Here is a 15,983-nt window from a genome sequence, read left to right as displayed (position 1 = left end):
TTGAACCGCCAGCCATCTGGTTAGCAGGCAAGTGTCTTAGCCACTATGCTACCAGAGCTCCCAGAAAAAAGATTAGGCAATCTAATTCTGCAGTGATAGCACCTCAGAAACCCAACGAGGGAGTCGGATTTGATTTAGGATGTCCAACAACTCTTCCTCTGATCAAAGTAAACAAGGTTTGTCCAGGCCAGTGAAAATGCATTAAACCTCTTAAGAGTATTCTCTCTGATGCAGCAACCAGGCAAGAGCTTCCCAAATCCCTGTTGCTTACTAGCCAGTTCCCAGTCTTGGCAATGGAAGTCTCCTCACCTCCCTGTCCCCAGTCTCTTCCTCCCCATTCTGCTCTTCACATTGAAGCCCAAGCAACTTCTCCAGAAAGTCACATCGAGACCCCCCTCCTTGTCTACACCACTTCCTACGAGGAACAAGGTACGGACACCTCTGTCACGGGCCACTCCGTGGGCATGTTCTGGCCCAGTTGTGGTCTGGCAAAAAGGTGGCAAGTGTTCCAAAGTCAGCTATTCTTGGGACAGTTAAGTGAACTCTGCCATCTCAGAGGGGGGAGTTCTAAGTGCTGGTCCCCTAATGCAGGCCACTTCCCTGGGAGATGGGAGCAAGACCAAATTGTTACTTCCAGTGGGCTGACAAACCCTTTCTCTGTACCAAGTTCCTCAGTCACCTCCCTCTTTGTCCCCCACTTTTAGACAGATAGATTTGGGGAGCATTTAACTATACAGAATCCAGGCCCCATCCTTAGATTCTGATTCAATGAGGTCTGGGGTGTTGCCCCAGAATCTGTATTTTTTTGTCAAGTTCTTGAATAATCCAAATAACTAGTCAGGCTTTATACCACACACTGACACTGGGGAATGTCACAGTCTGAGAAAAGGAAAAAATGTTTATTGTCAGCAAGCCCAAGGTCCCAGCAAATGGTAGCATGGACCAAATTCCTCCCTAGGCCTGAAGGCTGCTGTTCTGATTCAGGCTTGGGGAGAGGGGAGCCACTAGGGGGGCAGGGCAGCACAGTCACCTGTACTGAGGAGAGAGCGGGGGCACAAGGGGGGCAGCACAGACACTCAGCATCTTGTCGATGTCCACCTGGGTTGACTTATCCACCTCAGCCTTGGGCCAGCCACTGACCCCCAAGTTGGGCAGACCCCCAGGCTCTTCTCCAGCCTCCTCTGCCAGGGGAGCCAGAACATGGGTTGGGGGCACTAACATTTTACGGCAGGGCAAAGCCAAGCCTGAGCCCAGCTCACCTGCCACAGGCAGCAGGGCCTGCAGTTGCTCCACACCTGCCTCCTTGGGGATCAGGGCCAGGTCCAACTCGTGCTCGGCCTTGGCCTCCCTGTCCCCTTCTCCTGCCTGGTTCAGCTCAGGGTTGCAATAGTTGATGTACTGGTACAGAGGCCGCAGGCGCTGGGCCTTTCCTGCAAGGATCCAGAATAGGGCAGGGCTAGAGCACCAGCTTGTGCCATGTCAGGGGGACCAGTGAGCAGAGGAGATAGGGAAGCCTAGGGCTGCCACTCACGCTCCAGCCCCAAGGCCTCTGAGGGGGCAGACACTGTGTTGACTACAGCTGGGAGTGCTTGGGCCCCTGGACTTTTGCGCTTCTTGGTTTTTTTGTGCTGTTTGGCAGATGGTGGTGGCTCACTCTGGCTCCCCTCCGGCTCCTCTTTCTGCAGCAGCAGCCCCAGTGGCAGCTCAGCTTTGGCCCTAGGATGGGCATGGTGACTAGCCCCTGGGAGGCTGGGGGACCAGAGCTATGGACAGGAGGCGCGAGAAGCCTACCTGTGCCCAGAGCCTCGGCGATAGCCCTGCCTACCTACCACCCAGGACCAGATACCTCACCCTATCCTGGTCAGTGAGGTCTCAGGCCAGCAAGGGCCCAGAGCTCATGAGTTCATCCCCCTCCAAGACCTTCAGGCCTCCTCTCTCTTGGTCTCTAACCAAGCCTCTTGAGGGACAGAAGACATGATGATGATGATGCCAAGGGACAAGGGATGTGAGCCCCACTCCCCATCCCTGCAGCTCCTTCCCTCTGAACGCCCCCTCACTTGACAGGCTTCCTCTTCAGACTGTGACTGGGCCTCACAGTGGACACTAAGGGCCTGGGGCCTCTCTCCTCTAGGGCCTCCACCTCTGCTTTGAGTCTCTCCTCCTGGAGCTCTGGCTCTGAGGCTGGTCCTCTTGGACACTTGTCTTCACTCTGGGTCTGGCAGGCTTCATGTGCTGGCACCAGACACTGGTCTCGTGTCACTGGACACTACAGGTAACACATAGGTTATTGGTCACTAAGCCCAGAGGATACAGGGATCAAACTTTGGAGCCCAACGTTAGACATAAACACTGGATAAGAGGCAACAGCCAGTGTGCATTCTCGCCCTTGGAGCCTGCCCTGCCAGTTAGAGGGTCAGGATCGTGAAGAGTTCTGTCCCCCCAGCGCCACAGCCAGCTGCGTCAGAAGGCCCTACTGTCACCTCAGAGCTCTGAACGCGGCCACCAGACGCCTCCACGGGCACTGCCAGCCCCACGGCCGTATCCTCTTGGGTCCCAGGCCGCCTCTCGGCCCCTACTGAGGCCATGGCTGCGCGGGATCAGCGATTCATTCCTCCACCGCGGCTGGGGGGGCGGACTTTGGGGGCCGCTGTGATGGACCCCAAACCGACCCCCGAGACGCGCAGGGAGGCGAGAGAAGAGTTGGGTAAGTTGGAGGTCCCTCTGCCCCACTTTAGCTGGAACTACAAGCCCCAGAAGGCTTTGCACCAGCGACACTAACCCCTAACCTCAGAGACGGAAGCTATTGTTGCCTGGCAACAGCAACTCCCGTCGGGTCGCCGCAGCAGGCGGCAGAACAGCTCCGGTGAGACCCCTGTTCTGCTGTTGCGAGGAACGGGTAGTGAATAGAGCGGGCGAGTGGGCTAGGAGCAGAGGCTGGGGAAGCAGCGGGCGCAGGCCGGGGTATTGGGAGGGCGGGGAATGGAGGGCTGGGGTCAGGATTAGGTTCCAGGTGGAGGGGGGGAAGCGCGGGGCTGGAGAAAAGGGTCTCGGCCCGGGCACGCCTCGGTGCACCTCTGCAGGGCGGCGACATGTGCGAAGGTCCGTCCCGCATCTCTGGACCCATACCCCCGGACCCTACGCTCTGCCCGGACTACTACCGGCGCCCGGCCTCGGGTGAGTGGGGACGGGCCATGGCGGAGCGGGACCTGGGGGCGGTCCCGGCTCCACACTGAGCCCTCTGCTCCGCCTCTCGCCCCACCCGTCAGCCCAAGGGCGCCTTGAAGGAAACGCGCGGAAACTAGACCTGCTTATCTCGGACCCGGACCTTGACGCCGCTCCTCCCAGCGGCCCCCGCATCGGTCCCGGAGCGCGGGAGATCCTGGAACGTGGCCGGCGCGGCGTGGGGGCCGTGCTGCTGCAACTCGGGGGAATTTCCCTAACCCCAAGGGCCTCTCCGAAGAGTAAGTCCCGGGAAGAAGGGGCAGTGAGGCCAATGGAGGTCAAAAACAGAAACGAAACGCCGAGGCTTTTCCTTTCCCGACCCTCACCCAGGCTTTTGCCCTTCTGAGGCTTAGTTTCCCCAACTATAAAAGAAGAACAATGCACTACCTCCTCTCAGGAAAAAACTGAATGACGTGAAGGTTCCTGGGCAGCCTCAGCTTCATGCATTCATGCATCCAAGCAGCGTTGTTTATTAAGTTCTTAGTTAGCGTGTGCCAGGCCTCATAGATGCTAGGGAAGCAGGGTTGAAGAGAAGCATGGGTCATCCATGAGTCAAGATGGGAGATAACAAACAAGTGAAGAGTTTAATATAATATACAAGATGATTAATGGTATCCTTCACAATGAAAATATAAACTGTCATCAGGCGTAGCTGACGATTGCTATGTGGAGAAGGAAACAAGCTGATGAGGGGGAGTGTGTGTGTAGGATCTAACTTAGGTGGAGAGGTCAGGAGATTTTTCTGTAGGCGGCAGGTTGTGGGCCTGTGCCTGAACTGGTGTGAGTTGGATTGAATAGGCTGTACATAGGACAGGGTCTGGCTGCATCTCTTACTCAGGGAAGGACCCTAAAGACCATGAGAAGGAGAACCTGAGACGTATCAAAGAGATACAGAGGCGCTTCAGGGAGCAGGAGTACAGGCGGGAGCAAGGCCAGCCAAGGCCCTTGAAGGCGCTGTGGCGTTCCCCTAAGTATGACAAGGTGGAGTCCCGGGTCAAGGCCCAACTGCAGGTACCTGCCATGGGGAGTGAGAAGTGCTGCTCGTGTTGTTGATCAACAGCCATTATACACTGATCTGGGTTACGGGAAGGGATCAAAAACCACAGGGGAGTTAGGTAACAGAGGACTAAGAGACACCTGGCCTGCTGCACGGTGGGGCTTGGGGGGCCTTCTCAGAAATGGTCATGGTTGATCCTTAGGGACAAGTAAGAATTAGGCCAGGGGAGAGTAAATGAGAACATGCCATAGAGATGGAACCTTGCAAAGGCCAGAGGGAGTGTGGGCAGTGGGGATGCTGGGTGTAATTCACTGTTGGGGGGGGGGAAGACCACAGGTTGGGCTAACAAATCATAAAGAGCCACACAAGCTGCTGTCAACTTTTATTTTTGAAGGCAGTGGGAAGGGCATGGTGGAGATGGAGTCTGTCTTGGGTAGACTCCCAAGGTCATATCCAGGGACCTCAAGAGAAGAAGCTGAGTCAAGAAAACAACACGGTCACATGTGAATGAATGAATATGCTGAGGCCGAAACATTTGTGGGGCTGCCCGGGGTGGTAGTGTGTCCAGGAAGCATATGGATATTCAGGTCTGGGTCTCAGGAATGAAACTCAGAAGTTACTGAGGATCAAATTGAGCATGATGGGATGAGAAAAGTGACTCCTGGATTTGAGGGCTTGGAGGCCAGCTGTCAATGACCTTAAGGGGCCAGAGCCAGGAAGCTTGGCTAGGAAAGGAAGAGAGAGGAGTAGGTGGAGCCAGGACTAAGGTAGAAGAAGGGGTAGTGTGTTGTTTTCTTAAAGATGTGAGATACACACGTCTAAATCCTGATCAAGAGTGTTCCTTCAAGAGAGAAGAGGCCCAGAGGGATGGGGAGAGGTCCTGAGAGACAGAAGGGACAGAGGCATGGTCTTGTGGCTTGAGACCCTCACCTCAGCCTGACCAATCTCTGTGCTGTGTCCTGCCCTTCAGGAGCCTGGCCCGGCTTCTGGGACAGAGCCTGCCCGCTTCCTGAAGGCGCACTCCCGCTGTGGCCCTGGGCTTCCACCACCTCGTGTCCCCAGTCCCCAGCTATCTACACCAGATCCCAAAGCTAAGGTGAGAGTATGCATGGGAGCTGGAGAAGGATGGGGAGTTCTGGGGGTGCAGAACCACAACACTGCCCTCTGCCCCACCATGCTTGCCATGGCCCACAGGGTCCAGACCAGGGTGTGGACTTCATTACCCACAATGCTCGCACTGCCAAGAGGGCCCCCCGGCGGCATTCCCGCTCACTGCAGGTCCTGGCACAAGTGCTGGAGCAGCAGCGCCAAGCCCAGGAGCACTACAACACCACACAGAAGGGCCACGTGCCTCATTAGTAGGTCTCGGAGCCCAATGCCCAGGGTGAGGGGCACCACATGAGGGGCGGGAGCCAACCTCTGCCCTGGGGTCATCAGCCTTGAGTCTGTGCATCTGCAGCTTGCTGGAGCGCAGGGATCTATGGCGGCGGGAGGCTGAGGCCCGCCAGCACAGCCAGCCGGATCCTGCCATGCCCCCTGGCCACACTCGCATGCCTGAGAACCAGCGGCTGGAGACACTGAGCTCTCTGCTCCAGAGTAAGTACCTGGGTAAGGGGGCTAGAGAGGGACCCACTGGGGACCATGCACCCCTCTCCAGCCCTCACTGCTTCTGTGGCCCCTGTAGGCCAGAGCCAGCTGCTTCGTGAGCTGGTGCTGCTGCCTGCTGGGGCAGACTCACTGAGGGCTCAGGGCCACCGTGCGGAGCTGGACCGGAAGCTGGTGCAAGTGGAGGAGGCCATCAAGATCTTTTCCCGCCCCAAAGTCTTTGTGAAGATGAACACCTAAATCCCTTTGTGGGAGTAGTGGAAGGGGCCCACACTGAGGATCTCCACACAGCGGCAAAGAGTGGGCTCAGGCCCCCTCATAGAGTGGAGGTCTGAAGGCAGGCGCAGTAGGGTGGACAGTACCTTCTTAGAGCACTCTTACCAGGCACCACTAGCTGTGGAAGGGCCAGCCCAGCTGCTTCACCCTTAGTCAAAATTAAACATTTTGTACACAGCTCAATCTGCTTCTGTAAGAGCTTTTCTTGCACTAGAAATGCCAAGCCTGGTGGTCTTCCTGGCACTTGACTGTAGGAACGTTTCCCTGCTACCTTCATCACTCCTGCTTCATGTTCAGGGCAAAAGGCAAGCTGTGGGAGGAGGGAGGAGATGGGCCTGTGACACAGAAGGAGCATGACTGCACTTGTAGAAAACCTTTAATGTTCCCCAGGCTGAGGAGTCTCTGTAAGCAAGCTAAAAATCCCCACCAGGGAAGTTTTCTGCCATGCCCCTGTAGCCTGGAGTGGCAAGGGGCTAAGTCCCTGCCTGTCAGAGGCTGAAGCCACTACCATCTCCTCCAATGCTCCTCCCCCAGCCAGAGCTGGCCTGCTCCTGATCATCCAGGGAGGGCAGAGAACTTCGAACACTGGGAGGTAAACGGCTGGGGCGCAGGTTCCAGCATGGGGGCCCCTGGGACAGCCCGTTGGAACATGGAGGTTGGCGGTTCTCAATGACCAGATCATTGTTGTCATCGTCGCTGTCAGGCTCAGGAGGCCCAGGCCGGGCAGAGGTGGGCCTTGCCAGACGCCCAGATGCCCCCCGCACTATGTTATTGCGTTGGTTGGCAGGCTTGACAGTGACGATGAGGTTGTGGCTGTTGGCAACCATCATGTCCGTCACCTGATCCAAGGTCTTCCCAGCCACTTCAATGCCGTTGACCTCAAGGATCTCATCACTGACTGCCAGCAGCCCTGTACGCTCAGCCAAGCCCCCACGTACCAGGCGTGAGATAAAGATGCCTGGAACCTGCTCTAGGCCCTGGGGAGCTACACGCATACTCATGCCATCTCTTATGTAGAAGCCCAGAGGACGGTCTGAACCATGCTTGTGCAGCCGCACCCGGCGGTGTGTCTCAGGCAGTACATCCACATCTATGACAGAGGAAACCTGGCGGAAATCTTGGGGCAGACTGATGAGCAGGGGTGGCCGCGTGCGCAGGGGCGCCACTGGCCTCAGCAGGAGCCCTTTCTTTCGACGCTGCAGGGAGTTCGAGGCAAAGGCCAGGCCACTGGAGTCAGCCTCTGCTGTAGGAGATGGGACGCCGAGATCAGAGACCCTGATTGTCTACTTGTGCCCTCCAGGGCCCCAGGGCCCTTTTTCACCAGGCCCAGCCAGGCTTGGGGAAGGGGGCGCTGTAATTATTTCTACCATTTGGAGGTCAGGCCAAGGGCAGGGACTGCAGAGGGTGAGGCCGAGACGCCCTGGGCATGGACTAGTTTATAGACAAGAGGAGACCTGCTCTGTTACCCTTCCCCACAGAGGCTGCTTCCCACTCCCATCCCTTATTTCCCTCACCCCGCTTCTGCACCAGCAGGCGTAGCGGTGGGGGCCCGCTGGACAAGGCCCGGTGTAGGCTGTCGTCGTTGGTGAGGGGCAGCAGGTCGCCGTGAGCATCTGTATAGCCAAGCAGCACGTCCAGCCCCGGGATTTGATGCACCGCACGCAGCAACCGCGAAAACTCCTGGAAGCCTCTCACGGAAGCACGGGGCAGCGCGAAGCGTCGGAACTCGGCGTCAAACTGGAGGCCGGAGGTGGGGGGAAAGGAGTGGTCAGGCCAGAGCCTGCGCCACTTTCTCACCTCAGGTCAAAAGGTGTGGGAAAGATAAGGCAGCCGAAACAGCTGCAGCCTGGAGCCCAGACCTCAGCGTATGCGGATGCTGTCCAAGGTCTTTTCCCCGCCCTCCAGGTACCCAGGCCACAGACAGATTTGGAGGCTGGCCGTGGAAGGAGGGAGGATGAATGAGGGAAGGTGAGCAGAAATGCCAGAGAATGGGGCGTGGGAGTTGGAAGAGAGAAAGAAGTGATGGGGACCGAGGAGACAGGAACGGGGGATGAGGGAATTGGAAGCGGCTAGGGCCAGGGCCGGAGCCGGGGCCGAGGGGCCCTTACTTTGCTCTTCACTTCGACGATGCTGTCGGGACTGCGCGCTGGGGTCCTCTGCGGCCTGGCCATGGCAGGGCCGGGCGGGCCTGGGATGTGCCTCAGGCGGCCCGCCGAGGCGCAGGTGCACAGCCGAGCCGGCAGGCTCTCGGCGCCCCGCCCCTGGCGATAGCGCTTCCCCCGCCCTCCTGGCCACACCATGACGTCACGGGGCAGCGAAGGAGTGGAACGCGGAGTCCACGTTTCCTAGGAAACGGAGTTGGGTGGAGGGAGAGAGCCTTCTGCTTTTACGTCATTACGCTACGGTTCGCGTGTCCCCGGAGTCTGGGGGAGGAGGGGCTCTACCAATTCGAGGGGAGGAGGCGAGAAGTGCTATTTATTAAGCTCTGTGTATTGTTATTTCCACTAGAACATGAAAAATGAATCCGTATAAATATTTGCTAAAACTCCATGGGATCACACAGAATCCAAGTGGCTTCGAGCCAATTCGCTTGGACCATTCATAGCCGCAGCCTCCGAGCCCACCCTTGAAAATCCTTCCTGCCGTGTGCCACCTGAGTATTCACAAGCGGCCCAATTGGGCTATTAGGAAAAACACTCCAGTAAGAGGAATTGGACCCAGTAGACCAAACCGACACAATACCCAGAAAAGAAGCTCCCGCCCAGCACGGGCTTGTGCGCACGCGCAGGTACGCTCGTGGGCGGGGCCTCAGCCCGGTCCCGCCCAATCTTATGCACTTCCTTTTCCGACGGGGGCGGGGACGTAGCGCTCGCGGGAAACCCGGATCTGTGTTCCGCTAGCTGCAGCTGCAGATATGGCGGGCTTGGGGACCCTGGTTCTGCGGCCCTGGATTCGAGAGCTGGTACTGGGGTCAGAGGCACTCTCTAGTCCGCGGGCGGGACAACTGCTTGAGGTGAGCCCTTCCTCCTCGCCCAGGCCCGGAGACCAGGGCGGGGGCCTGTGCGGTAAGATTGACGCCGGTCGCCGTTGCCAGGTGTTAGAGGAGGCAGAGGCCCCGGGTCCATCGCGCGCCCCTGACGCGTCTTATGTTGGGGCTTCGCTGCTTGTGTCCGACGGGACCCACAGTATCCGATGCCTGTTGACACTAAAGGCCCTGAACACCTCCGACTGGTGAGAGAAGCGCCACGGGGCAACTGGGAGGGCGCGAGGCTTGAGCCTGAGGTGGGAGGATTTGTCTTGAACTGGGCTAGGCAGTGAGGGTCGCGCTCGCCACAGGGAGAAGGAGTTCGGTTTCCGCGGGACTGAGGGTCGGCTGCTGCTGCTGCAAGACTGTGAGGTCCGCGTCCAGGTCACCGAGCGCGGCGGAGTGAGTGATGAGCCCAGCTGGGGCGGGTTACTGGGTTTTGCTCCTTCTGACAACACCTGAGAGTCGACTCTGAACTCACTCCTCCAGCCCGCGGAGTTCTACCTCCAGGTGGACAGCTTCAGCCTGCTACCCACGGAGCAGCCCCGGGTACGAGTGGCTGGTTGGTAAGTGATGCCCTCGCCCTCCACTAGCCCTTCAGGGCCTGGTCAGCGTTGGCATGGGCTTTTTGGGTGGGTTTTGGGTGAGACGACTTGAGCTCCCAGTAACATTGACTGTTGGCTATCACCCTTCTCTTTACCCCAGCAACCAGGACCCAGATGTGCAGAAAAAGCTCTGTGACTGTCTAGAGTGAGTGTGGGGCTGGGCTCTGGGGCCAGGTGTGGCTGGTCAGGGAACGGCACATCTGAGTAAGACAAGCCTCGGGATTGCTTCTCAGGCCTGTCTCCTTTGTTCCTATAGGGAGTACCTGTCAGAGTCCACCTCCCCCAACCCAGGTACTGGTAGGGGTGCCAGTGACCCTAACTTGTGACCTTGCAGCCACCACTGCCTGCTTCCTCAAAAAGCCCTGTTCCCCATCGATTCTTTTCTCTCTTTTCTGTGAGCTTTAGCCCAGCTCTTGGTCCCCTGCCCCCAGGTCTGACATTGTCCCAGCTTCTAGATGAGGTACAGGAAGACCAGGAGCATCGGGGGGCACTAGTGTGCCTGGCTGAGAGCTGTCTGATGCTGGCAGGCCCTCGAACAGCACCTCCACTCACTCACTGGGCCGCCTCCCGCTGCAGGGCCACGGTCAGTCTGGGGCTTCCCTTAGGAAATGTCTGTGTGAGGAGTTGGCAACAGTCAGGCTAAGAGTTGGTGTTTCACAGGGAGAAGCTGTGTACACTGTATCTAGCCTATGGCTGCACATCTCTGAAAATGATCAGCAGATCTTGAGTTCTCTGGGCCCAGGTCAGAGGGCACAGGGTAAAGGGGCTGGAGAGGTCAAGGGGGAGTACCTGGGTCACAGTGTGTTGATAAAGCCTCCCCTAAACCCTCAGACCCTGAGCTGCCCCCACGAGACCCGGCTCTGCAGGACCTCTCTCTGACCCTGACTTCCTCCCTTTCTTCCTCACCCAGTTCCTCAGGTGAGGTGGTGCTCCGGGCACAAGCACTCACTGCTATCCCTCAGGGTCCTGGGCTGTACAAGATGCTGTGAAAGGGTACCCAGCCAGGTGGGGGATGAACACAGTCTCTGTAGACTTGCCCAAGGTCACAGGTCACTCAGCTCATCAGAGCTGGGAGGGCTGTCCACAGTGAGCTCCCTTCTCTTCAGGAACTCCTCAGGGACTCCCTGGCCACACACAGTCAGAGGAAAGCAGTGCCAGCGTCAGCCTTCTGCCTGCCCTGTCCTTGGCTGCTCCAGAGCCAGCGCAGAGGGACAGTTCCCAGTCCTTAGCGGCCATCTGCTCAACCCCTGACCCCTTCCCCTCCTGCTCTGCACACCTCCGCTGTCTACACCCCAGCTGTGAACCCAGCTCTCCGCCCCTGAGCAGCACACCTAGTCTCTTGCCCCTTGGCCATGTCCCCAGACCACACCAGGCCCATGTGATCAGGGCTCGGAAACCTTGTCTGGAGTTCAAGGAGCCACCCCAGAATCAACGGCCCCCTCCAAGGGCCAGTGCTACCACGGAATCCCTGGATCCCAGCCCTGTCTGGGTGAGTAGAGTCCTGTAAGTGGAGGGTGGGATGGGGTGGACTTCGGGTAGATCTGGAAGGGGAGCTAGGGTAGCATTAGATGGGGTTAGCAGTCCTTGTGGGCTCCTCCTCAGACACCATACCCTCTTCAGGATCCCCCAAATAGGCATCGCGATGGTTCTGCCTTCCAGTATGCGTACGCACCACCCCCTGCTTCCCTCTGTGCCAGGGTCCAAGCTGCCAGGTGAGTGCCCAGGGCTGCCCCACTCCCTTGGTCACTGGCTCCCGGCTTCCTTGATCTGCAGCCATGGTTCTCTCCCCAGGCTCCCTCCCGAGCTTGTGGCCTGGGCCTTGCATTTCCTGACAGAGCCACCGCCAGAGCCTGAACTGATGCAGCTGTGAGGCCCATGGGAGTGTGTGTACACACGGGATCATGCTGGTGGGTGGATAAACAGTGCTCTGCAGTCTACTTTGTTTGAGTTTTTTAATAAAATAATCTCATGCGGCAGGAAGGGAGAGGATCAGGGGTTGGGACCGCCGCCTCTTTGGTCTGTGGCTGGGGAGGGTAGGCTCTGCTCAGGGCTGGAGGGCTCCGTGGGCTGTGGGGGCAGAGGCTCGGCTCCAGGCCCGGGTCCTGCAAGGATAGAGGGAGAGAGGAAGAGTCAAGGCTGGGCTAAGCAGACCTCCCAATCCCCACCACAACTGGCCCTCACCCTCACTTACCTAGGCTTGGGGATGGGGGTGCCTCGAGTTTCGGCCTGCGCTTGAGGACGGGGGAGCGCTGCAGCCTCAGGGGCAGCTCTGGGAAGCACAGACAGGCGTGGGGTGGGTTGCTAAGGGCTCACCTGCCCAGCCCCTACCCCCTCCCCTATTTCCTGTGTGTGTGGCTCTGTGTGCATATACATCCACCCCCCATACACACACACCCCACAAGCAGAGTTGCCTTTAGAGGCCTCCCTGTCTCCTGTGCCCTCCCACTCCTGCCAGAGGTTTGCTTTGCAGGTGGGACCAGGGGCAAGAGGAAGGCGTTCCTGTCAGCCCCCTTGCACCTGGTGTTCTGGCTCCCTGCTTTCTTGACCCCTCACATTCCCAGTCCCTCCCCACCCCCACCATCTCCATCCTTGATGCCAGCACACATGGGGCATCTCCCCTCACCAGCAGGGGCCTGGAGCTGGTCCTCATGCACAGACACTGCTCGTCGCCCTGCCGACAGAGGCCGCGGCCTGAGCTGGCCATCTAGGGGAGGCCAGGGTGTCAGGGTATGGCCCCAGAAGCTCCCCCACTCTAACCTTTTCCTCCCACCTTCAGGGCCTCCAAAGGAGTGGAGTTTCCATCAGGAACTCCTCTAGCCCCCTTCCCAGCCCTGGACTGAAGGGGGAGGTACCTGCCTACCTTCATTTCTGGGGCCCAAGCAAGGGTCCTCTGGGAGGCCCAGGCTGTCTGGGGAGGGGCTGGCTCTTCGGGGGCTTGGGGTAGGACATGGGGAGGGGGGCCCTGGACCATCCTGTTGGCCCCAACCACGACCCCGCAGCTCTGCATTCAATTGCTGCCCCAGAGTCTTCCAGACGGCAGGCTCAGGCCCCTGGCTTCCTGGGCTATGTCTGCATGAGGGGTCTGTAGGGAGAGGGGTTGTCACCAAGGCTGTGGCCAGGTGTTGGAGGTGGGCTTGACCAGTGGTCTAACCCCCTCGTACCTGCCCCTGCACCTCTCCATCATACACATTCATCCACACTCACCAGCAGACACAGAGTGGGTCCGAGACTTGATCGAGATGGGAGGGGTCTCCGTGGAGCTGTCCATAATGTCACCTATGAGTTGGGGCTGGGGACTTAGGCACCAGACCTTGGAACTGAAAGGAAAACCTGGCCTCTCCCCAAGAAGAGCAAGTGCCTCAGGGACTATCCCTAGGGACATAACCTCCCCTTAAACGCACTGCCCTACCCCAGGGTCCCACTTACCATCCGAGCCAGCCTTCTTGATCTCTCCATCTTTGCTCTATAGGAAAAGGGGCAGTCAAGCTCCAGCCTGATCCACCCTCACCCTGGCCCTGTCCTTTGGTTCATTCTTGTTCTTAAAACCCAGCCACAGACTGTCCACCACGGACAAGGCAAAAACATGGCAGACCCAGTCCTAATTCCCTTAAGAGTTCACAGTGTGAGGTGGTGGACAGTTAACACACGTAGAAAACATGCACATTTGTTGACTCACACAAAATAGTTTCTAAGTTCTGTGGTGTACTTTCTATGCTTTAATATTTCTAAATTCAGGCTGAATCTCTTAGGTGTTTGTTTTCCTGGAAAGCTGTATTTAAATGAATAGTACCCAGGGCTATGGTCCTTATCAGGGACTGTGATCACAGAGGGCATTTAGTGGGGTGACAACAGAAGAGAGTTGGGGAAGATCTGCAGAGAAGCCACAGGGATGAGTGAGAAGGGGGCACGCAGTAGAGACTCTGAGGTACAACCCAGGGTGGAGAGCAGTAAAGGTTAAATGGACCCTGGCTGAGACCCCCTGGGGTCTTGAAGCAGAGTTAGGAGTCTGGACAGTCTCTTGAGAGGAAGCCCTGGCAAAATTGATGTTTCACTTGTAGATGACAGGGTCCTATGTTTTGGTCTACAGTGAAATGACAAGAAGGAAACGTCTGGCCAGGGCACAGGCCAAGAGGGTAGAAAGGTAGGACCTGATTACTGTTTTGAGGGGGTTAGGAGGTAGAAATGACAATGAAACCTGTTTTCTGTGCCACATGAGTTTCCGCTCCTGGTCACATATATCCACAGGCTGCCACAAGCCATGCCACCTGGCCCTCACTTCGCAGTCATGCTTCCCCCAACTCACTTGCTTCCTCTTGCCTTCAGCACCCCCACTGCCTCGGCTCACGCCAATCCTCTGCAGCATCACTTGTACCCGCTGTTCAAAGGATGGGGCCAGCTCTGTGTCTCCCCGCTCCAGGGGCCGCCTCTGGGGACAGAGATGCCCGAGTAGGGGAAGGGGCCCATTTCCAGAAGAGCCTTTAATGCTTATCAGCAGGCCGTACCTTGTCAGGTCTGACACCCAACGCTGCTTCCTCCTCCTCCTCGGCAGGCAACAGTATCATTGAGTAGGCCTTGCTATCTCGTGTGTAGCGTGGCCTGTTCCTGTGAGCAGGGTCAGGGCTGCTAGTGCCCCCCTCAGCCCCACCAGGCTCCTCACCACGGCCTGGCCGCGCTGGGGGCCTCAGCAGGTCCCCAAGTGTGGCTTTCCGGCTGCGGGGAGCTGCCCCAGGGCTGGTCTCTAGGTCAGGCCGTGGCCCTCGTGCTGAACGAGGCTTCTTGAAGGCAAAGAGGGTGCCCAGCTTCTTTCGCAGTGTGCGGGGGACAGGGGTGGTACCCCCCTCGGTGGCTGGATCCTCCTCTGGGGTCCAGCTGTAGGCACAGCCTGGAGTGAGTTGGAAGGTCCACAAGGTCTCACTCCTTCCCACCCCCCCTCCAGTGGCCCCTCACTCACAGATGATCTTGGTGTATCAGCCTTTTGGAGAAGAATTCCTCCACACCCTCATCCACGCGGGCACTGAGCCCATTCCCTTCCTGTGGCAGGGCTGGGGGTACCTGGGCAACACGGTGAGGTCAGAGATCAAGCCAAGTTGCAACTGTGGCTCTTCACCAGTTCTGTCCATCACTGTGTTCTTGGCATATCCAGGACCCAGAACAGGGGTGACCCTTGGGGGAGGCTGACTGCTTTCCCACTGGTGGACACATGCTGGATTTCACAGACCCCTCACCCATTTCTGGCCTGGGCACACACCCAGCCCACACTCGTTCTTGTCCCACCCAGTCACCAGCAGGCTGGCACCCACGCGTCCCTCCAGGTCACACGGCCCCACTTGCCACCCCCTCTGCTCCAAACAGTTCCCTGCAGTACCCCCCACCCCCACCGGCCTGCTGCCGCCTTAGCGGCGCCAGCTGCTGCGTCAGACCCTCTGGGGGGCCTCAAGCCAGCTCCTCCCCTCTCCGCGCAACGCCCACTGCCCCCGCGGGGACCCAGGCCCCACATACATAGACATCTCCCTACACGTACACCGCTGAACGTGCGGCAGACTCGGGATTGTCCCTGCAGCCTGGCTGCCCCCAGGGGCACAACATCTTTCAGTAACCCTTGAGGAGGGAGGGCAAGATGGACATCCTCTTTCACACATCCACTGGTGCCAGCCCGAGGCGGAGTCTAACAGCCAGGCACCCGGAATGAAACCCGCACACCCACGGCCCCACACGGAGATGGTCTGGGGTGGAGAAAGCCAGAAAGAATTCAGAAAGAATTCAGGACGAGGCTCCCTCTGCCCGACCAGGTGGCCTTGGGCCCCGACCAGGTGGCCTTGGGCCCCGACCAGGTGGCCTTGGGCCCCCACCATTCACCTCCCTGCTCGTCATCGTTCTTGAGGAGCAAAGGAACCACTCACGACCCCCAAGTCCACGAGCTCTAGAGTGGGGGGAGGGCACTCACCTGGGGGCCCCCCGGTGGCGGGCGGTGGTGGTGCTGGCGGCGCGGCCGGGGCCGGGCCCGGGTCGGATGGCGCAGGGGCTGCCCGGCAGGTGGCAGGTCCATGCGAGGCAGCAGGCCGGCCTGGGCAGCCGGGCTCGGAGAACCGCGAGCGGACGGCCCAGCCTGCGGCTCTGCATCTTCTCCCGGAGCCGCCAGCTCGGGCTCCGGTTCCGGCTCCGCTTCCTCAGCAGCACCTGACGGGAGCACACAAGAAGAGCGCCGAGTGTGAAGCCCAGGGAGGTGGCAACAGCGGCGCTAGGGCGGCGGGGG

General features: G+C 58.7%; 5 protein-coding genes across 5 annotated transcripts in view; 2 read left to right on the top strand and 3 right to left on the bottom strand.

Annotated features, from left to right (window-relative positions):
- Positions 1-1,026: 1,026 nt before the first annotated feature.
- CUNH16orf86 (chromosome unknown C16orf86 homolog) lies at positions 1,027-2,585 on the bottom strand. The gene is made up of 4 exons (XM_007940264.1): positions 2,481-2,585; positions 2,063-2,266; positions 1,532-1,763; positions 1,027-1,430 (listed from the first exon to the last, which is right to left on the bottom strand). The coding sequence occupies exons 1-4, from the start codon at positions 2,583-2,585 to the stop codon at positions 1,027-1,029; spliced, it is 945 nt and encodes a 314-aa protein (XP_007938455.1).
- Positions 2,586-3,065: 480 nt separating this feature from the next.
- On the top strand, positions 3,066-6,064 carry ENKD1 (enkurin domain containing 1). The gene is made up of 7 exons (XM_007940263.2): positions 3,066-3,174; positions 3,267-3,461; positions 4,061-4,233; positions 5,190-5,315; positions 5,414-5,577; positions 5,679-5,815; positions 5,904-6,064. Exons 1-7 carry the CDS (start codon positions 3,090-3,092, stop codon positions 6,062-6,064), a joined length of 1,041 nt encoding a protein of 346 aa, XP_007938454.1. The 5' UTR covers positions 3,066-3,089.
- A 524-nt stretch (positions 6,065-6,588) lies between these two features.
- Positions 6,589-8,271, bottom strand: PARD6A (par-6 family cell polarity regulator alpha). The gene is made up of 3 exons (XM_007940257.2): positions 8,209-8,271; positions 7,615-7,837; positions 6,589-7,340 (listed from the first exon to the last, which is right to left on the bottom strand). The coding sequence occupies exons 1-3, from the start codon at positions 8,269-8,271 to the stop codon at positions 6,589-6,591; spliced, it is 1,038 nt and encodes a 345-aa protein (XP_007938448.1).
- A 740-nt stretch (positions 8,272-9,011) lies between these two features.
- ACD (ACD shelterin complex subunit and telomerase recruitment factor) lies at positions 9,012-11,600 on the top strand. The gene is made up of 12 exons (XM_007940258.1): positions 9,012-9,113; positions 9,195-9,331; positions 9,437-9,527; positions 9,615-9,691; positions 9,831-9,875; positions 9,987-10,021; positions 10,162-10,313; positions 10,391-10,487; positions 10,562-10,648; positions 10,837-11,219; positions 11,351-11,442; positions 11,522-11,600. Exons 1-12 carry the CDS (start codon positions 9,015-9,017, stop codon positions 11,598-11,600), a joined length of 1,374 nt encoding a protein of 457 aa, XP_007938449.1. The 5' UTR covers positions 9,012-9,014.
- A 119-nt stretch (positions 11,601-11,719) lies between these two features.
- Positions 11,720-15,983, bottom strand: part of CARMIL2 (capping protein regulator and myosin 1 linker 2) — a 12,663-nt gene continuing 8,399 nt past the window's right edge. Inside the window, exons 30-38 of the mRNA XM_007940260.1 lie at positions 15,675-15,907; positions 14,682-14,782; positions 14,233-14,599; positions 14,034-14,156; positions 13,157-13,193; positions 12,935-13,006; positions 12,591-12,812; positions 11,922-11,999; positions 11,720-11,832 (exon numbers count right to left, since the gene is read on the bottom strand). Coding sequence (XP_007938451.1) covers positions 11,720-11,832; positions 11,922-11,999; positions 12,591-12,812; positions 12,935-13,006; positions 13,157-13,193; positions 14,034-14,156; positions 14,233-14,599; positions 14,682-14,782; positions 15,675-15,907 — 1,346 coding nt within the window. The remainder of the gene's footprint in view (positions 11,833-11,921; positions 12,000-12,590; positions 12,813-12,934; positions 13,007-13,156; positions 13,194-14,033; positions 14,157-14,232; positions 14,600-14,681; positions 14,783-15,674; positions 15,908-15,983) is intronic.

The sequence above is a fragment of the Orycteropus afer genome, unplaced genomic scaffold (genome assembly GCF_000298275.1).
Source record: "Orycteropus afer afer isolate SDZICR_OR568_19922 unplaced genomic scaffold, OryAfe1.0 scaffold00067, whole genome shotgun sequence".
In the NCBI taxonomy this organism is placed as follows: Eukaryota; Metazoa; Chordata; class Mammalia; order Tubulidentata; family Orycteropodidae; genus Orycteropus; species Orycteropus afer.
This window is presented reverse-complemented; position numbering and strand designations above follow the sequence as displayed.

What these genes read in the sequence shown, in the direction of transcription:
- ENKD1 (XM_007940263.2), top strand. Translation starts at nt 3,090, where the DNA reads ATGTGCGAAGGTCCGTCCCGCATCTCTGGACCCATACCCCCGGACCCT. An exon ending in CCCAAGGGCCTCTCCGAAGA is followed by an intron (nt 3,462 to 4,060) that starts GTAAGTCCCGGG and finishes TCTCTTACTCAG; the next exon opens with GGAAGGACCCTAAAGACCAT. An exon ending in CACCAGATCCCAAAGCTAAG is followed by an intron (nt 5,316 to 5,413) that starts GTGAGAGTATGC and finishes CATGGCCCACAG; the next exon opens with GGTCCAGACCAGGGTGTGGA.
- ACD (XM_007940258.1), top strand. Translation starts at nt 9,015, where the DNA reads ATGGCGGGCTTGGGGACCCTGGTTCTGCGGCCCTGGATTCGAGAGCTG. An exon ending in CCTCCCGCTGCAGGGCCACG is followed by an intron (nt 10,314 to 10,390) that starts GTCAGTCTGGGG and finishes GGTGTTTCACAG; the next exon opens with GGAGAAGCTGTGTACACTGT. An exon ending in GCCAGGGTCCAAGCTGCCAG is followed by an intron (nt 11,443 to 11,521) that starts GTGAGTGCCCAG and finishes TTCTCTCCCCAG; the next exon opens with GCTCCCTCCCGAGCTTGTGG.
- PARD6A (XM_007940257.2), bottom strand. Translation starts at nt 8,271, where the DNA reads ATGGCCAGGCCGCAGAGGACCCCAGCGCGCAGTCCCGACAGCATCGTC. An exon ending in TCGTCGAAGTGAAGAGCAAA is followed by an intron (nt 7,838 to 8,208) that starts GTAAGGGCCCCT and finishes TCCGGCCTCCAG; the next exon opens with TTTGACGCCGAGTTCCGACG. An exon ending in CCTGCTGGTGCAGAAGCGGG is followed by an intron (nt 7,341 to 7,614) that starts GTGAGGGAAATA and finishes CTCCTACAGCAG; the next exon opens with AGGCTGACTCCAGTGGCCTG.
- CUNH16orf86 (XM_007940264.1), bottom strand. Translation starts at nt 2,585, where the DNA reads ATGGCCTCAGTAGGGGCCGAGAGGCGGCCTGGGACCCAAGAGGATACG. An exon ending in GCCGCGTTCAGAGCTCTGAG is followed by an intron (nt 2,267 to 2,480) that starts GTGACAGTAGGG and finishes TGTTACCTGTAG; the next exon opens with TGTCCAGTGACACGAGACCA. An exon ending in AGAGGCCTTGGGGCTGGAGC is followed by an intron (nt 1,431 to 1,531) that starts GTGAGTGGCAGC and finishes GGATCCTTGCAG; the next exon opens with GAAAGGCCCAGCGCCTGCGG.